Source organism: Capricornis sumatraensis, chromosome 12 (assembly GCF_032405125.1).
Source record: "Capricornis sumatraensis isolate serow.1 chromosome 12, serow.2, whole genome shotgun sequence".
Lineage (NCBI taxonomy): Eukaryota > Metazoa > Chordata > Mammalia > Artiodactyla > Bovidae > Capricornis > Capricornis sumatraensis.
In genome coordinates, this window is record NC_091080.1 from 33,138,446 (window position 1) to 33,159,287 (window position 20,842).

The 20,842-nt window shown below is 39.3% G+C and overlaps 1 protein-coding gene across 1 annotated transcript in view; it reads right to left on the minus strand.

The window, feature by feature from the left end:
• Positions 1-20,842, minus strand: part of FREM2 (FRAS1 related extracellular matrix 2) — a 156,173-nt gene that overhangs the window by 18,882 nt on the left and 116,449 nt on the right. The window contains exons 8-16 of the mRNA XM_068984595.1: positions 19,166-19,375; positions 17,143-17,340; positions 15,940-16,104; positions 14,802-14,984; positions 11,527-11,657; positions 9,326-9,484; positions 7,198-7,501; positions 3,836-3,967; positions 483-814 (exon numbers count right to left, since the gene is read on the minus strand). Of these exons, the coding sequence (XP_068840696.1) occupies positions 483-814; positions 3,836-3,967; positions 7,198-7,501; positions 9,326-9,484; positions 11,527-11,657; positions 14,802-14,984; positions 15,940-16,104; positions 17,143-17,340; positions 19,166-19,375 (1,814 nt within the window). The remainder of the gene's footprint in view (positions 1-482; positions 815-3,835; positions 3,968-7,197; positions 7,502-9,325; positions 9,485-11,526; positions 11,658-14,801; positions 14,985-15,939; positions 16,105-17,142; positions 17,341-19,165; positions 19,376-20,842) is intronic.

The window sequence follows — 20,842 nt, forward strand, 5'->3', positions numbered from 1 at the left end:
AAGGAAGAATAGGGGGAGAAACTAGAAAGATACAGGAGGAAAACGGAGGTAGAAGGAGAGAAAGATAGACGGTAGGTAAAGAAGAAAGTAAGGAGGGAGAAAAACTGGACTGACTCTGAGGAGTAAATCCTTATTTTAGATGGTTCATGATCTATCCCAGGCATCTGGAACACAACACAAAAAATGCAAATGTATACTTTGAAGAGAAATTAGTATTTGCAGTTTTATAATATCAGAGTAGATTTGGAGCTTACAGCATAGTTATATGGTGTCCTTTCAATCCAAAGATAATGCTACTGACACATTGCTTAAAAAAAGACATAGGTTTCTAGAAACAGACACGGATTTTTATAGCACTCATGCCAATCACCGACTCGCTCTTGTGCCCAATAACCTATGTCACCAAGATGGAAAACAGAAGCTGGGACTTCTGTGCAACCAGTTTGTCCAGTGACCAAAGCTCAGATGTTAAACGTCCATACCTGTCCATCGGTTCCAATGGTCCCTCCACAGTCAGTGAGCAGCTCGGACATGTCGTAGTAGCTAACAAACTCCCATAAGCAGGCCTCTAGGTTCAGGTTTCGGTAGAAGCGTAAGGTATTGGAACCTCTGATAGATGAGCTGTACTGGTAAGGATAAGTCTCTCCAATTATTTCTGGATTTTTAGTAGCATCAGTCAAGAAACCGTGGTGGGTCTTTACTTCGGTGTAATCCAAGAGGTTGGAGCACTTGTGGTTTCCAACACGGGTGCCATCAGGGCTGAGAGTGAGTTCAAAGTTGGAAAGCTCTTTGGTAGAGATTACAGGGAGCATGCCTACAAGGAATTGGGATAATCACTGTTACGTTTTCACCAACAGCAAAGGGCTTTGAACACTTGCTTTATAATCTCTTATCTCTTGAAAAGATAAGTGAGCAGTGATGGCTCAGATGTTAAAGAATCGCCTGCAATGCAGGAAACCAGGGTTCGATCCCTGGGTTGGGAAGATCCCCTGGAGAAGGGAATGGCAACTCACTCCAGTATTCTTGCTTGGAAATTCCCAAGGACAGAGGAGCCTGGAGGGATACAGTCACACAGAGTCAGACACCACTAAGAGACTTAACACTTTCACTTTCTTTTTCAGTGATTATTAAAGTGGTGTTTAGGACCCCTGAGGATCCTGAGAATTTTTCAGGAAATCTGTAACACTAGCGCTCTTTTCATGACTCTAAGGTATTATTTGACTTCTCCATGCTTATTTTCTCAGTAGTGTACAACGGATTTTTCCAATCTAAACTAAAATCATATATCGTAATAGATTGAATGTAGAAGTAGATATAAGAATCCAGCTGTCTTTTATTAATCCAGACACCAAAGATATTTTTAAAACTGTGAAACAATGCCATTCTTTTGTTTTGCTTTATAAAGTATAGCTCTTTTTCTTAAAAGTATATTTTTCATGTTAACATGTAATGGATTTCTTGCTATTTTTTAACATTAATGAATAAGTATTTAACAATTCTTCAATTTTAATTTTAAATACAGTTAATATTTAAGGCTATAACCCACAAAAATGAAAGGTCTTTGTGGCTATAAATAATTTTGAGTGTGCCCTCAGACCAAAAATTTTGAAAACTACCACCGTACAGTATTGGATAGAATTGCCCAACTTCTTCTATAGAGACCCAAATTGTAACTATTTTAGGATTTGTGAGCCATAAGGATCTGCTGCAACTGTTTAGAGTTGCCATTTCAGAGCCAAGATTGCCATAAGATGGTTTGCAGAGGAATTCACATAGCTGTGTGCAAGAAGACTTTATTAGGGATTATAATTTTAAATAATTTTCATGTATCACGAAATGTTCTTTTTTCTTCCAAACATTTAAAAATGTAAAAAGCATTCTTAGCTTTCAGACCACAGGAAAACAGGCAGCAGGTTAGATTCAGCCCATGGGATCTAGTTTGTTGAACCTTGGGGTAAGCAATGCAGCAGAAAGGGCTATGAAAGAGGTTTTCTCCTCTTTTCTACCTCTCCATCTTAGATTCTCCCAGAGCAAAATGCTGGCCCCACGAAAGGACTTGTCAGCTTCTGTGGAGCTATGAGCATTGACTGTCTTAGAAAATGCTAAGTCAAGCTCTAGGAGATGCATGAGGGACCAGTCTTTCTATTAGGAAGGACTATTATAGGTCTGCCCTTCCCTGATGGTCTCCTCCGCTCTCTGCAAGTCTGTCACACCTCTCACGTGGTGAGAGCTCACATGGGTCTAAAGGTAGGGTGGTCAAACATGGACCCAACATTACATTATGAAATAAGGAGGGGCAGATTCCTGTCCATATAGCACAAATCTGGGTATGCAACAAGCAGACAAGGCAAAATGATGTCCTTTTTTATGAGGCAGGTAAGTTCTACCTTATACATATACATATGTATATATTTGTTGTTGTTAAGTCTCTAAGTCGTGTCTGACTCCTTTTCAATGCCATGGACTGTAGCCTGCCAGGCTCCAGTCCCATGGGTGGAAGAGCCTGGTGGGCTACAGTCCCTGGGGTCACTAAGAGTCAGACACGACTGAGTGACTTCACTTTCACTTTTCACTTTCATGCATTGGAGAAGGCGATGGCAACCCACTCCAGTGGGTTTCTTGCCTGCAGAATCCCAGGGACAGAGGAGCCTGGTGGGCTGCCGTCTGTGGGGTTGCACAGAGTTGAACATGACTGAAGTGACTTAGCAGCAGCAGCAGCCTATATGTATATATATATATACACACATATATATGTATATATATAATATTGCCTAATATTGCCATTAGCTACTTAAACTATAACTAATGTACCAAGTAATAGAATTAATGTTTATATACTTCAGATATAAAGTGAATTAAGAGTAACAGAATGTGAAAATGTCTTCTGTACATGGGGAAATGTTCCTAAAGTGTGGATAAAGTTACTGACTCAGAAATTCTGGCCGCACTTCCCTATCCAGAGAAAATGAACACAAAATTATTGTTAGGGGCATTTTTATCTTATTTTAATGCCTAAGAAATGTCTTAGTTGTTGCAATAAATATTGGCAGAGATTTATGAGATTCTTGCTATGAAAAAGCAAATAGATGTTGAAGGCAGGGACTGAGATACCATGTGCTTTAATGTAAGTCCAAATTTAAGAGTTTTGAAGGCATACTATGCCACTTCATAAAAGATAGCACATCAACCAAAGCTTTGTTTCATTGTGTTGTGACATGTATGACATTTACCTAGTTTTAAACACTGAAATAGCCAGAAAAAATAAAACTGGGCAGACAGATAGCAAAAAACACTCAAAAGAAGCAAGACTTGAAATTTAAGCTGTAAACTGAGCATTTATTGTACACTTGGTTATTTAGAAAACAAGCAGACCTCAGAGATACCGCAGGTTTGGTTCTAGATCACTGCAATAAAGTCAATATCAAAATGAAGTGAGTTCCATGATTTTTTTTTCCCAGTGCAACTATATTGTAAAGTGTGTAACAGTGTCATGTCCAAAACACAATGGACCCACCTTCACTGAAAAATATTTTATTGTTGAAAAATGCTAACCACCACCCGAGCCTTCAGTGAATCAAAATCTTTTTGCTGGCGGAGGGTTTGAAATATTGAGAGAATTGCCAAAATGTGGCACAGAGATGTGAAGCAAGCAGATGCTGTTGGGAAAATGGTGCCAACAGATTGCTGGAAGCAGGGTTGCCGCCCACCTTCAACTTGTAGAAACCGCAGTATCTGCGAAGTGCAATGAAATGAGCTCTGCCTGTATTCAGTAAAATAAACCAGGTAAAGAGAAGCCCAAACGGTCTCCACGGCTTTGCTTACCCAAGTCACCTACCGTCTATGTGGGGCATCGTGACGGTGAGCTTGATGAGGTTGGTGTACTCTGAGTCCTCGGGGCCCGTGTAGCGCAGTTTAGCTGAGAAGGGCTCTGCTCCCACTATCCCTGGCACTCGGGGCTGGCAAAGACCTAAAGCACAATGAAGACACTTATGCTAGAGGAAGGTAACGGTTGACACCTAAAGTATATACATTTTTCATAGGCACTAATATTTTTCTATATACTTTAAAATTCTCTGTGGACCAAGGCATTGCTGAGAGTAGATACTATAGGAATCAAAAGACCATGGTGTGAGAAGTAATTCCAGCAAACAGTGGCTACTTCTTAAGACTGGGAGTATCTTCTAAAGTTTGAGAAAAAATATTTATTGTTCAACGTGATTTAACATGTGCTGCACATCATCGGTTATGGTCATATTCACAAGATCATTTTCATATAAACAGATACAGTAAAAATGACTGGAAAACAACAGGAGAGAAGTAAGTGTCAGTTCAGTCGCTCAGTTGTGTCCGACTCTGCAACCCCATGAAGTGCGGCACGTCAGGCTTCCCTGTCCATCACCAACTCTCAGAGTTTGCTCAAACTCGTGTCCATTGAGTTGGTGATGCCATCAAACCATCTCATCCTCTGTCATCCCCTTCTCCTGCCTTCAATCTTTGCCAGAATCAGGGTCTTTTTCAGTGAGTCAGTTCTTCGTATCAGGTGGCCAAAGTATTGGAGTTTCAGCTTCAGCATCAGTCCTTCCAATGAATATTCAGGTCTGATTTCCTTTAGGATGGACTGGTTGGATCTCCTTGCAGTCCAAGGAACTCTCAAGAGTCTTCTCCACCACACAGTTCAAAAGCATCAATTCTTTGGTACTCAGCTTTCTTTATAGTACAACTAGTCAAAGGTCCGGCTAGTCAAAGCTATGTTTTTTCCAATAGTCATGTATGGATGTGAGAGTTGGACTATCTATAAAGAAGGTAAGTGTAGTGTAACTAAATGAATGAGATTGTTACCCTAGAATTAAATACTTACGACTAGTCATAAAATTACATTATTTATAATAAAGCCAAAAATATACTCAGGGACAAAATATACTTAGAGACAAAAACTAGAGTCAGGGAATCTTAGAACTAGCAAAATATATAGTTCTCACTATATATGGGATTTCTTACAGTATGTGTATTATAAACTATAATTTATTTTCTATCTATCAAGAATTTTGACATGAAAATCTTACTCCATGTTTGCTTTAAGAGGACAGTAATGTCTTCATTTTAATATCATTAGAGAATTAGGCAATATATAATTTCTGTTTGGAGAAAACAAAGGAAATATACAGGTATTGTTGTTCAGTCGCTCAGTTGTGTCTGACACTTTGCAACCCCATGGACTGCAGCACGCAAGGCGTCCCTGTCCATCACCATCTCCTGGAGCTTACTCAAACTCATGTCCATCGAGTCAGTGATGCCATCCAACCATCTCATCCTCTGTCGTCCCCTTCTCCTTCTGCACTCAATCTTTCCTAGCATCAGATTCTTTTCCAGTGAGTCGGCTCTTTGCATCATGTGACCAAAGTATTGGAGCTTCAGCTTCAGCACCAGTCCTTCCAATGAATATTCAAGGTTGATTTCCTTTAGGGTTAACTGGTTTGATCTCCTTGCAGTCCAAGGGACTCTCAAGAGTCTTTTCCAACACTACAGTTCAAAAGGTATTTATGAGAATGTCAACAAAATCAGAATCAGGCCCTAGCATCAGGCATGTCTGTTTTATTAATTAAGGGTGATTCATTTTAAGTCATTGTTTAATTTTTTTGGCACCAACACAATACTTCGGTTTTAAAAGAAACTTGAAAATCATACATTTTAATCCTGATAAAAGAACATGTTTACTACACAGTTTATCAATATATATTGACCCTGAATATATAAGGGTGGGAGATGGTCCATATAACCTTTCTTGCTGCAACAAACATACTTCTGAAGAATTGTATACAAATGGAATTTTTAGAAATAGAATCTTATAAAAAGAGTTATTTTAAAACTCTAGGTTAAAAATTCTGCAAAGTAGAGGGTTAGTTTATAAAGTGGATTTCCTGACTTTTCAATGCTGTCTTCAGCTACATCTATTTCCCACCTCCACGGTGTCTGGGCTCCAGTCCTGCCTCATCATCAGTTACAGTCCAATTCACAAGATCATTTTAATAGAAACAAACATAGTAAAAATGACTGAGAAACAACAGGGAAAAAGTAACTGTGGCTTAACTAAATGAATGAGATTGTTATCCTAGAATTAAATACTTGACTAGTCATAAAATATACATTATTTATAATAAAATATGTTAAAAATGTACTCATTTTAGAAATGAAAACTAGAATCAGAGAATCTTAAAGAGACCAAAATATATAGTTTTCTCTCTTTATATGATTTCTTACAGTATGTACTTCCCTTATTACCTCCCTTGTAATAACAGACACTCTTACATACCTCTGTTCTTGGACTGTCCTTCCCCTCCTGCCCCAGCAAGCTCCTGCTCATCCAACAACCAGCTGGGAGTGCCCTGGCTTCACACCTTCACATGAGCCACCCTGCCCTGATCCGACCCGCGTGTACCATCTGCTTCATCTGATCGCCCCTCCTCTCCCCAACATGCTGCCTTATTTCTCTGCTTGCAGTTGCCAGAATACTCTAGGTTTCCTCATGCGTCTATGAGTCATTGCTCATGCCTTTCCCCCACTCCTGTTTTCAAGATTCAGCTTAAGCATCTCCTCTTTGATGAAACCTTTCGCGATCCATTCAGATTAGAACTCATCACGATGACTTTTGCATTTCTGTGCCCTGGCCAGACTAAAATGTGTCTGTCTTCAACCTGAGTGTGAACTCTGGGAGGGCAGGAATCCTGCCTTATTTTTCATATTCCAGCAAAATTGTGACATTTGTGCAGTGATTGAAAAATGAACAATGAGTATATATTTGTTTTCTAATGACTATTTTTGTGAAGATAGATTATCATTTTAAAATACCTATCATTTTAAAAGCAGCAATGGCTCAGATGGTAAAGAATCCTCCTGCAATTCAGGAAACCAGGGTTCGATTCCTGGGTTGGGAAGATCCCCTGGAGAAGGGAATGGTAACCCGCTCTAGTATTCTTGCTTGGAAAATCCCATGGACAGAGGAACCTAGTGGGCTACAGTCCATAGGGTTGCAAAGAGTCGGACACAACTGAGTGACTAACACTTTCACTTTATCATTTAAAATTATCAATGTATCACAGAATACATGGGGCATTTGGAGGAATGAATAACTAGAAATTAGACATATATAACATTCCTCAGTATTCCAGCGAACATGATGTGAAGACTGCCATGTACTACCTTCATCTCTGCCGATGGTCACAATAGGACTCATCAGCTCCAAGCCTTCACTGCCGTCAGCATTCACAGCCCGAGCTGCACACTGCACTCTGGAGCCAGGCTGGAAGTATATGGAGTCTAAAGTGATCATCTTGGACGAAGTGAAAAAGGTGTCAAAGTCCACTTCTCTCATGGGGCTGGTCACGCCGTCGGGGCCGGCGGGGGCGCTGATCAGCCATCGGTACCGGGTCAAAGTATCATTGATGTTCTCACTTGCACAAATAGAGCCTGTTTTTTCGTAGTCTGAATATTTAGGGTTGCAAGCCTATGGGAAACAAATAACTGTGTTAGGGCCACAGGATAGAACAAGGTGGAAATTATTCCTCTTAAATTCTCTCTTCTTTAGTATCTTTGGTGCTACTTTTTTTCCCCCCAAGTCAACAATGCTATTCACGCAACTTTCAAGCTTTCAGGAACTCTGATCTTGCATTTCAAACAGCTTATGGGGCTTTTCCACCTTTAACTTGATAACTTGAGTAAAAGTGACACTCATTTCATCATCTCTCGCATCCTTCGAGTTGTCGGATCATCCCTGTTCTTTCTCTCCCTCACTTTCCCCTTTTTAGTTTGTCCCCCATGTCCAGTGGGTCAGTGAACTTGGTTGACTCTTTCTGTGCACTGTCTAGTAAGTTGGTCCCTTCTTCCCATTCCCAGCATCACCTTTCTGTCTAATTCAGAGGCTTTCTAGTCAGGGGACCATTGCTGCCATGGTAACACTTCAATACAACCCCTCTGCTCATGTCGTTCTTCTGGGCAAGAGCTCCCTGCTGCTGCTGCTGCTGCTAAGTCGCTCAGTCGTGTCCGACTCTGTGCGACCCATGGACTGCAGCCTACCAGGCTCCTCCGTCCATGGGATTTTCCAGGCAAGAGTACTGGAGTGGGGTGCCACTGCCTTCTCCCAAGAGCTCCCTCCTACCCAACAAATGAAGTCCACGTTCCTTAATATATTTCAAGACTTCTATTACTTGTACCACATAATCATTTCTTGCCTTGATAATCCAACACACACTTACTGTATACCTATTATATATAGGTCATTATACCAGGGATATTGCGATATAAAAATAAGTAGAGGAAGGAAGGGTTGGATGAATTGGGAGAGTAGCATTGATACACATACACTGCGTGTGTTAGTCGCTCAGTCGTGTCTGACTCTTTGTGACCCTGTGGCCTGTAGCCCACCAGGCTCCTCTGTCTATGGGATTCTCTAGGTAAGAATACTGGAGTGGGTTTCCATTTCCTTCTCCAGGGCATCTTCCCAATCCAGGGATCAAACCCATATCTCCTGCATTGCAGGCAAATTCTTTACTGTCTCAGCCACCAGGGAAGCCCAGTACATACACTACCATGTATAAAATAGATAGCTAGTGGGAAGCTGCTCTAGAGTGCAGGGAGCTCAGCTCAGTGCTCTGTGATGACTTAGAGAGGTGGGAGGGAGGCACGAGAGAGAGGAGATATATGTATACAGACGTATAGCTGAGTCACTTTGTTGTACAGCAGAAACTAACACAACATTGTAAAGCAATATAAAATAAGTAAATGTGTCCTAATATTTGCTCATAAGGTGCTTAAAATTTATAGCAAAGAGAGGGTACCTAAAAAAAAGTAACGATAATATGCCATTTGCAATGCCACCACTTTATTCTGGAATGATGTTTCCTTATGTGACTCAAACTAGTGACACCCCATCAGACCATCCCAAACCTTCCCTCACAGGTGGAGCTGCTGTTCTATTTCCTGGTTTCCATCATGATAATGCTCATTGTGCCTTAGAGTAGAGTGACGATTCTTATTCTCCTCTTCCTTATTTTTTAAATTCCTCGAGCACAAAGTTTATATCTTACTTATTTTTCTCTCAGTGACAGATGCTGAGATAATATGAGATACACACTATGGGCACATCAGTGAGTAAACCTTTGTTGGATGAAGGGAGAACAACAGGAGCTTCACTTGAGTAATATTTTCCTCTCCAAAGACCAAAGAGTAAATCCTGCAGCATTTTCCCACTTTTATCTCATCATGGCAAAGCCCATGCGACCTTGGTTAATGTTCATAACTATTTTACAATTTTCCTCCATTTCCTACTCACTGTGATACAGACGACAGGATAACCAGACACAGGCCCAGCACTCTCTTTGGCCCTGGAAGGGTCATCGTACATCAGCAAGGACACAACTTGAGGGACAGAAGGAAAAGTGGCATCGGCCACGCTGTTTGTTTCTTCTATATACACAATGGCTTTGGTCGCCTTGAAGGAAAAGATAGTTATCCATGATTATTGAAATATCAGACTCCTGATGCTTCTACTGTGCAGAACAGTACAATACTTGGCAAGTACATGGTTTCAATATAATAGCAACTGTCACACCCAGAGACCCTGCAGTGTGACAGGCCCTATGTGGTTTGTTTCTAATGACCCTAGTGTGTACAAGGGAGGGAACCTGAGCCCAGGGCAGTCTGTTGGCCAGTGGTCCACAAAGTATGTGGTTGTAATTTTTTCTCCAAATGGTAATGATACTAGCTAAATCTAACTTGGTTTAAAGTATTGGGGTTGTAAAGTGGAAGTTGATGACAAAGTCAATTAATTAATAGTGGGAGGAAAGCTGGAAGACACCCTGGGAGAAGGTAGATTCTAGGGATCACGTGATATTGTGGATCCCGCTGAAGTGGATGGCAGTGCAAAGTGAAGCTTTAGACGAGCAGAAGCACAGTGTGAAACAAAGGCAGAGGAAGAAGCTGAGCCGCAGACAGAAGAGGGTCCTGTGAATATCTGCTGCTGGTAGGATGATAAGAACGCCTTGCTGATAAATTTGCCTTAGCTCCTGAACCATCTTCCAATATCTGATGACACCTCACAGTTTCTAAGCCTATACTTACCAGTGTCCTCTTAAAAGAGGCTTTGATCACTTAAAGTCATTTGAGTGAATCTCTGTTCCTCTTACTCAGGAGAGGTTAATACAATGCTCCATAAAAATTGAAGACTCATTTCTTAGGTGATCAAGACTTATATTTGAAAAAGATTTGCTGTTCCTACTTCTTGAATTTTAACTATGACTTGAAAAAAAAGTCAAGTAGCAAAAATTATAAAATATTAAAAATACCTGTACTTAAGGGAAAAATATCTCATACTAATAGTGAAATCACTAATATACAAAAGAAATAGAATAAATGTAAGCACAGATAATATAAACATTGGTCAGTTTCATAAATCTTACGATATCACTTATATGCAAAATCTTAAAAAAATGATACAAATGAACCTATTTACAAAACAGAAACAGATTCACAGATTTAGAGAATGAATTTATGGTTACTGGGGGGAAGGGTGGTGGGGAGCGATAGAATGGGAGTTTGGGGCTGACATGTGCAAACTGCTATATTTAAAATAGATAAACAATAAAGACCTACTGTATAGCACAGGGAACTTTGCTCAATATTCTGTAATAACTTAAATGGGTAAAGAACTTGAAAAAGAACAGATACACCAATATGCACAACTGAATCACTTTGCTGTAAACGTGGAACTCACACAGCATTGTTAATCAACTATGCTCCAATATAAAATAACGATTTAAAAATCCTTTAGTTTTAAAACTGAGGTTTAAAGGTCAAAATTCTATGGAAATTATGTTTATCTTAAAGAAAATCTGGTCGATGATACACAATATAAAATTAAATGAAAACAGAAAAGAATTGTTAGGACCATAACATTTGAGTCTATGAGCCTCTGGACATCACGTTAATAGTTATGATGAACAGGTGGGAATTTTGAGGGTTAGAAAATTATTTCATGGGTTAAAAACGTGTGTTTTAATGAGCTGTGGCACGAAACTAATAGCCTCATCTTTGTGCTGAGACTACAAAGCACAAAGGTTAATCCCATATTCAATCATTATTGACTGAAATGGGAAGGGTAAACTGGTCTGCTGTGGGCTCAGAGACTTCCTACGAACATGATTTTTCAAGAAAGAGACAGGAATCTTTTTTTTTTTTTTTTTTTGGCTGTGTCACTTGTCTTGTGGGATCTTAGTTCTCTGACCAGGGATTGAACGCAGGTCCTTGGCAGTAAAGGCATACAGCCCTATTCATTGAACCACCAGGGAATTTAGGAATTTCTTCATTCTTGTTTTCCAATGGAAGCAGCATTTATTTAGGAGGTGAAAAGAGATTATGTGCATCTTCTTTATACAAGTCTGAAGTCCATGACTTAGCTGTATACTTGGGATGGTTACACGCATTTTCCCTGATAAAATGCTGGCCATGACTTTATATCCATATCTGATTACTTACCTGTGTCTCTGCTATCATATTTTCATCAGGTTTTAGGTGGACAGTGAAGGCCTCTCTCATCTCTCTTACGCCATCGAATATTACTTCAATTTCCACAATGTGCTGGGTTTCTCCCTCCTTAAACTCAATTTCTACAAATGCAAAATCACAGGTTTAAATCCTTTACATAGGAATATGAGAAGTTTCTGGTAACCTTTGACAATGACCCACAATGAGAAATACATTTTATATTGTGGCCCGGTATACTTAGACTATGAAAAGATACTCACATATGTTTGTGTGCACATGTGGGTGTGAATAAAATGAATAAAGTTTTTAAAACATCATCTATTCTCACTATATGCATTGCATGCTAATATTTTTCCATTCCATTTTATCCAGAAGAAAACTCTAATCATAAGCTACTAAATTGATTTTTTTGATCCACAGTTTGAAAAAATGCAGAGTGATGGAATAGGCAATTCATAATCCTAATACTGGAACAACCAGACAAACTCACCTCTCATTTCCCAGAATTTCCAGACCAATAGGATGTGTGTCAAATATATGATCACACAGGTATTACTGAGTGTGAATAGTATTTTCATTATGTATGTATCTAGAAAAGCTGGACATAAAACGGTTGCAATTTTTAACATCATGTCAAATTATATTTTAAAAAGACTTCTTTTGGTTGTTGATGTTAATCTTAGAAATGCAGAAAATTTTATTAACAAAAGTGTTAATGGTGTTTTTGCTCTCACCCCGTTCCTCCTCACTAAAAATAATTCCTTCATTGTTATGAAAATTAAACCCATCATGATAATCCCTTTTTAATCATTTAATCTAAAATTCTCAAGATATTAAAAATTAATTGATTTTATTGAACTCATGAATAAGCAGCTGACCAAACTTGGATAAACAACTTTGTGGGCTTTACAATGCCTTTTAAGAAACTGGTTCAGGAGAGAAAATAAAGACTATAATGCATAATCATTCTAGTCTGAGAAGATAACAGATGCTGCAGTATTTGATCATTATATTTCTAAATTAAGAAGTCCTTTAAAATGTAACAGATGAAAATGTGTCTTTAATGTATATTTCTTTGCCTACTTCCATCAATTATGGAAAAGATTTCTTTCTTTAAAATTGTGTTAGTAAGCCAGACTCATCTTTCAAATTAGTTCTGTTTCTCGGTACAGCCATTTCTCACATTGGCCTTAGCCTGTAATTTGAGTTCATCAGTCTTATATTTCTCCCACCCCTGGAGGGTTTATGCTTCTTGTTCCAGAGGGTGAAAATAGTGAATCACTTCCGGGTCACCAATTTGTTTGGCCTGACCTGTGGTGATGTTGCAATGGAAAGTTAGTTTCCAATCCTTCAATGTCCGGGGATTTCACAGGAAAATACAGATTTTTCATATCTTTTGCACTTTTCTGACTGCACACTGTCATCTGGCTATGACCATACAAGTTTTGCTCAGTAGGGAGTGGACTTTTTGGTTGAAGATTTCCATTATTCCATCTTTCCCTCATACCCTCCTTGATCTACTCATTTTCACTGCTTGTCTTAGCCTTATAAGCATCTGAGTGCTGCAGTGTTGTGAATTATACAAGCCCAGTTTCTAAGAAGTCGAAAACTTAAGTATTTATTTTAAATGCTTAAATTATCTTCTTACATATACGTGCTAAATGATGGCTCTTTCTTCAATCACTTTATAGTCTTTATCTGCTGCTTTAGTCACTTTTAAAAGTTTTTTTTTATGTGGAACATTTTAAAAATCTTTATTGAATTTGTTATAATATTGCATCTGTGATGTACTGGTTTTTTGGCAAAAAGGCATGTGGAATCTTAGCTCCTTGATCAGAGACTGAACCTGCACTCCTTGCATTGGAAGGTAGTCTTAATCACTGGACTGACAGAAAAGTCCCCAGACATTTCAATTTTTATTCTATGTTTAATTTTTTGTTTATTGTAAAGGACTGACCACAATTTGGTCCATAAGAAGATGTTATGTTTCAGGAAAGATTAAATCTTTATTATAAACATTTATAAATGGCATGCTAATATTTATAGGACAAAAGAGACACAGGTTGATTTAACATTTTATGTTTTCTCTGACTTCATTTGTCAATTTACTATATACATGTGATTTTGTTTTTGTTTTAGCAAAAAGAACTATTTTATTTCTAAGAAAAATATTTTATGTTAAAGGTCATATTGTACATACTTAGAAGATGCTTCCTTCATGTAAAACATGCTTATGTTAGAAATACTTATTTCAGATTTTATAATTTCATAGCTGATCAGTTTTTTCCTCTCCTCTTCAGTTTTATGTGATTTATTTCAAATAGATTATCATTCTTTACATAGGAAATAATATGAGGATAACTTTGAAGCTCTATAGCAGTTCATCAAACTTTTACCATATATACAAAGAAAATACATGCTCCTTTGTAGAAGATGCTATTTTTTCCTACTGTCTCATTAACTCAGTTAATGACCGATAGTAACTACTAGTCACTTTCTAAACTGTTCTGAAGTTAGCAGACCAAGATGAATGCCTGTAGTCTATGATCACCAAAAACTGTTGGCTGTGGCAGGTAGAAAACTAGAAACAAAGTGGATAAGGACAACTAACTACAGATAATTCATAAACTTAATTTTGGACATCATTTTATGTCTATTTTGCCAGTAAATAATCCAGAGAGAGAGAGAATAATGGATTTGTTTTATACTTCTAAAAATAAATGGTGAAATGATCCAAAAGTTTGAAGAAGAAAAGGGATGGTTGAAATGTATTTATGACAAGCTCCTGAAGCCCAGAGAAGTCATGGTCTCTATAGTTGGTCATCTGTTCCCCTTTTCACTGCCTTCCATTAACACAAAATTTTCAAGCTTGACGTCTTGGATTGTTGGTATTCTATAAACTAAAAAAGACTGTCTTCTCGGCTATGACATACATTTTCCATGTAACAGAATTTTCAGGAAAGTTATTATTTAGTATCAAATGACCATAATGAAGGTAAAGATTGTTGAAAATGAAAGTAGACTCAAAACATCCAGCAACTTTACTCAAAATTTCCTTAAATCCTAAGACATATACTCTGTAAATCAAAAAGGAAATGCCTGGAAATAAATTCCATTGACTTTGTTTTTCTGAAGGAAGTTAACTTAAAGGAGTATGTGCATTTGTATTTCAGGTAAATGGATATTTCTCTTCTTTTTCTCAAGGATACCAGCACCAACGCAGCGTGAGCACAACTCATCTGGACACACCCCGAGAGCCCCCATACCTTCTGACACAGGGTGATAGTCCTCTCCAGAAGTGGCCGAGCCATCCTTGGTGTGAACTCTCACGATGGAAACTTTTGAAGTGTCTCCTTGGCGAATCACTGGAATTTTTATAATCACTGACTGTCCTGGTTCTTTGGGTTCACTGACGCTGAATTTGGTCTCTCCAAATTTAATAATTGTCTCTGAAACAGTAGGAAACATGGGCAAATTAGTTTGTAAAGGGAATGCTTTTTCCTCCATTTCTGACAGTTCCCTCCCCCCATGTTTGTGCATGTGAAGTCATTTCAGTCATATCCAACTCTTTGGGAACCTATGGACTGCAGCCTGCCAGGCACCTCCGTCTATGGGATTCCAGGCAAGAATACTGGAGTGAGTTGCTATGCTCATCTTCAGGGGATCTTCCTGACCCAGGGATTGAACCCGCATCTCCTGCTTTGGCAGATGGGTTCTTTACCACTAGTGCCTCCTGGAAGCCCCTTTTCCATGTGGGAGGAGCTTCATTATATCATATGCTGGGCTTCCCTCTGTCCCCTCATTCAGTATAACTGGTGAGTGTGTCAGGAGAAACTGGGCATGCGTGGCCCAGCTCCTTTCTTGGAAATTAACCAGCCCCCAGAAATCGCGTGCTCTGGGCTGTCTCTGTGTGCCAAAAATTTTTACATGAGTGGGCCACTGACTGCGGGCGAGGAGGGAAGAAACTGTTGTTCCAGGACTACCTGCACTGAAGGCGGGAGGAGGGGCAAGCAGGTATGAGTGCTCTGGCCTCAGCATTTACGTATAAACGATGTTCTTCAGTATCAGCTTATGGTTTAAATGGCTTACTGCATTCTCCATTTCTCTTAGTCTTTTTCCTATTTCTTTTTAACAATTTTTTTTGAAGTTCTTTTTATTTGTTTAGCTGCACCACACAGCATGTGGGATCTCGATTCTCCAAATAGGGTTTGAACCTGCACCATCTGCATTGGAAGGTGAAGACTTAACCACTGGACTGCCTGGGGAAGTTCCCTTTTTCCTATTTCTCAACCACTTAAAAAGCCTAGTCAGGAAGAGGGGCTCATTTTCTGAGCTACCTAAAACTTGAACACAGATGGATTTCAGTTCCCAATTTACAGCTGAGCACAAGACACGGCTTCTTACTATCAGCATCGTCTCGGATCCTTATCAGAGTTTCATTTTGTTCCCCAACTGCAGCTCCAAAAGGAGAGTTGCTTTGTGGGGTGCCAAGAACCAGTCGGAGCTCCTCTATCTCCTCGTACAATACGTCATCCATCAGCCCCAGGATGCAAGGCTTTTCGATCTCCCCTGGAACAAGAATCATTAAAGCAGGTCAGTCACATCCCTTAAGCCATAAGGGATACCTCTGCAGCTAGAAGGTAAACACCACGAGGGCAGGGATGTTGTTTTGTCCCTTGCTGCATCAATAGCACAAACAGCAATGTCTGGCATGTAAAAGGCCTTCAGTTACTATCTGCTGAATGAACGTATGCAATGACAGGTTCCTATTTGTACAGGGAATTTCTTCTGTCTTTAAGTTTTGTTACTCATGTCTGAAAACAAGGGGAAAAGAGTAAATGGCAATGTCATGTACCAATTTCTAACATTATGATCAGGATGCAAATTTAGCAAATTTGTACCAGTTGGTCATTGTCAAATGGATCACAGTACATGTTTCCTGGACTGTATAGTCCATGGGGTGGCAAAGAGTCAGACGACTGAACGACTTTCACTTTCACATGTTTCTTACACATGGGATCAAAGTAGTCAAGTATTTTAAGACATTGAATCCGTATGTAAAACGTGACACCTATTTCTTTTCATTTCTGTCATTTGAACACTCAGTCTTTCCCACTATTGTAAAATCTGAACATGCCATTTTCTGCTGAATAAGTTTTGAATAAACAGTATAGCGTGTGTGCTCAGTAGCGTCTGACACTTTTGCGACCCCATGGACTGTAGTCTGCCAGGTTCCTCTGTCCATGGGATTCTCCAGGCAAGAATACTGGAGTGGGTTGCCATTTCCTCCTCCAGGGGGATCATCCTGACCCAGGGATCCAACTTGTATCTCCTGCACTGGCAGGTGGGTTCTTAACCACTGATCCATGAGTGAAGCCCAAACAATATAGTACATCACTAGAAACTAATCAATACACTGACACAGAGACCAAAGGAAAATGCATTCAACCTGTTAAAATCAACCTCACTTTATTATCATCTAGTGCACATTAAACCATGTCAGAAGCTTGAGGGAGTCTAGAACTTGTAGAATCAAGTATCCTTAATAGATACTTCACACCCAAAACTTGGTTTCTGCAGACTCAAAAACTTCAAGCTGAAACGTACCAGGGAGGAATGTGATGATGGAGATGTCAGTATTGGGGCGTTCTTCAAAGTCCATCATCACCTGTGCGGAGCCCTGCCGCGTGTAGCATCTCACTGAAGACCTATATTGGATATCCCCACTCCGGTGGATCATGGCGACTATTTGCCCATCATTTTCATTGCCAGTATATACTCGTTCTTTGAACTGCATCTTAGGTACTGCAGAAAACACAAGAACATACATATCTGAATCAAAGTGAACAGAAATTTGAGGAAAACGGACTTCCAGAAAAGATGGTTCAATGGGAAGAATACCAGAACAACAACAAGAAGAACTGGATCCCAGTCTCAGCTCGGTTACTGGCCAGTATTTTGGGCTTGAGCTAACCACTTAACCCAGAGCTCTGATTTCCTTTTCCTTGACATTTTGCTTTGCCTCTTTTGTGGAGTAGGGAGATACAATGAAATGGGAAAAAGTAGATAGAACCAGAGACTTTAAGATATCTGTATTTATATACATTGGGTTTCCCTCATAGCTCAGTCAGTAAAGAATCTGCCTGCAATGCAGGAGACCTGGGTTCAATTTCTGGGTTGGGAAGATCCCCTGCAGAAGGAAATGGCAACCCACTCCACTATTCTTGCCTGGAGAATCCAGTGGACAGAGAAGCCTGGTGGGCTATAGTCCATGGGTTTGCAAGAGTTGGACATGACTTAGCAACTAAACCATGACCATCTATATATATTGCTTAATCAAGAGCCTTTCAGAATTTCTTCATATGAAAAACATTAAAGATTGTGTACATAATTACAAGCATAGTTACCCAGACCATAATGGAAAAGATGACAATGACTATAATATATATATTACATAATACATGTGGAATGGCATCAAGAAGTGTTAGTTGCTCAGTCATGTCTGACTCTTTGTGACCCCATGGACTGTAGCCCACCAGGCTTCTCTGTCCATGGGATTCTCTAGGCAAGAATACTGGAGTGGGTTGCCATTCCCTTCTCCAGGGGATCTTCCTGACCCAGGGATTGAACCCTGGTCTCCTGCATTGCAGGTAGATTCTTTACCATCTGAGCCACCAGGGAAGCCTTTATAGAAAACACAGGTGACACCTATACTGGTCAATTAACTATAGATCTCATTGACAATAGGTTAGATTCCTCCAAGTAATATCAAGATCATCATAGTAGAAGATTATTTAGAATTTCCTTTCGATGATGAGTCAGAGAGCCTCGCTTTTGGCATATCATTAGGAGCAATTTCAGGACTGTCTGTGTGTAAGGAGATAACAGAAAGTGTCTAGTGTTGAGAAGTGGGAAAAGACCATTAATACTCAAGGGTTTGTGCAATCTCACGCAGTTGCACCCGTCTGTGGGAGGGAGTTCTTGACACACAAGCAACGTAACGATAACAATCTCACTTTTATTTTAATTTGAAAGGAAGACTAAAAGTTTTTCTTCTGAGACTGTCTAATTCTATCAAAACAATAAGAAAACAATCAGGAGAAGAAAGAAAGACTGTCAGCTAAGGTATTACTATGGGATGACCTGTCCGTCCACAGCCCCCTCCCTGCCCCCCGTTCATAGAGTGAAGTCCTAACACCCAATACCTGAGAATATGACTTTATGTGGAGACAGGGTCTTTACAGAACTAAGGAAGGAAAAATGAGGGCATCAGCGTGGGCCTTAATTCAATATGACCGGCGCGCTTATACAAAAGGGGAAATTTAAACACAGATACACCTAGAAAGTGATGTAAAGACACATCCAGAAAACATGGCCATCTACAAACCGAGAGCTGGAAAGGATCCTTCCCCCACATCCCTTCGAAAAGGCTCTCACTGTTATTCAGTGGCTCAGTCGTGTCTGACTCTTTGTGACCCCGTGGACTGCCGCAGGCTCCCCTGTCCTTCACTATCTCCCGGGGTTTGTTCAAATTCACATCCATACAAAGCCTAGTTTATCATTTTACTTAACATTTGTGTAAACACGAGCCTATCTTTTTACCTGTCGTCAGCAGTTAATAAACACTCACAATCTGAGACAGAATCATTTATGATCACCATGGCTTTGCTGGGGTCCCCAAGAGCTGCATTCATAGGCATTCGGAGAACCAATTCAAACTGCTCAACACCCTCCAGCATTGGTTGTCCGAGATCATCCAAAATGATAACACGAACGGTTTGCATGTTGACTCCAGGTGCAAAATCTAAATTACGGCTGATTCCCACGTAGTCTGTTCCGGCTGTGACGGGAACAAAAGATTTTTTCATCTGGGGACTGGCTAAATGTACACAAAATTACAAGATGCAAACTATGTATTCAACAGACTTGTTTATAATTCTTTTAAAAATATATTGACTAGCATAACATTACAGAGAAATATATTTAATGAAATGTAAAAAATTAGCATTTACATTGGTTACTGAGATGGTAGCTCAAAGATCAGGTTCCTAACTCTGTCTTATCTGTGTCTAAGGTTATTTTACTTTTCTGTTATTTTAGCTTCCTGTCTTGTAGTTTATCTATTTTTGAATTCTCAATTAGAGCTAATAAAAATAAGGTCTAAATATAATCAGCATATCAATCAAGTATTTGATCATAATAAGTTATGAAATATAAACATGGAATAGTTAACCTTAGTTAAAAAACCATTTTTTATTTTCAGAAGGTACTACAGAACATCTTATTTAGGTGTGTGATTGCCTGCTGGTTAAAGCAACATATTTCAGATATAAGTTTTTGTCCAACACACGTCACCCATTCCTATCCCTGGCAAAGAGAGCAATCTTTTATTCTCAAAGGCATATTTCGCTTTTAGTGTATTATTTTTCAGACGGTGGGGTGCATACTAATGTTGACACCTTCATATATGTCTAAAGTATTTAAGAAACAGAACTTTCTCTTAATCTTTAGGCATGACATTCACGAAGACTGGGAATAGGGGAGACAGTTCAGTATTATCTCTTTGTTTTCATATCTAATGCTCTTCTAACTCTAATTTTGTATCTATTTACCTCTGAATATGCAACTATAATTAAGTACACGTCTTTAATTTATTTTTACAAATCTCTGTATCTCATTGTGTTTCCTTTTGTATTTTTCTTGTCCTCTGCTTCTACATCTTTATTCTCATCTGTCTGTTTGATTTGAATTTTCTCTAAAGAAATGACTAATTTGGCGAAACAAATGTTTATTGGACACAGACCACATTCAAAGCACTCTACTGGTTCTACGACATTTAAAAAGGGAAAACGTAAGGGTGACTTTTAAAATGGAATGGCCACTGCTTGCTTTGTGTGATGAGCGTGTGATGTGTGTCATATGTGTGCATGTGTGTATGAATGAGAAAGAGGTAAATTGTAGTACTGGTTATTTTTTTTTTGAAGTATTTTCATTTATTTATTATTGGGCTGCATTGGGTCTTAGTTGCAGATCTCACGGTTTCAGCACGTGGGATCTAGTTCCCTGACCAGTTTGATAACTGGATCTCTTGCATTGGGAGCATGGAGTCTTAGCCACTGGGCCACCAGGGAAGTCCTTTACTGGTCCTTTAAATGAGACAAAGAGAAGGAAATTTCATATCTTATGCTCGTCCTAAGTTTCACGATCAACTTTTTGCACATGTAGATTCCAGAATCAAAGGCAAGCACATGTCAACTAGGACAGATTGCATAATGAAAGGTAGAAAAAATCTTTGGGGCTCAAGTAC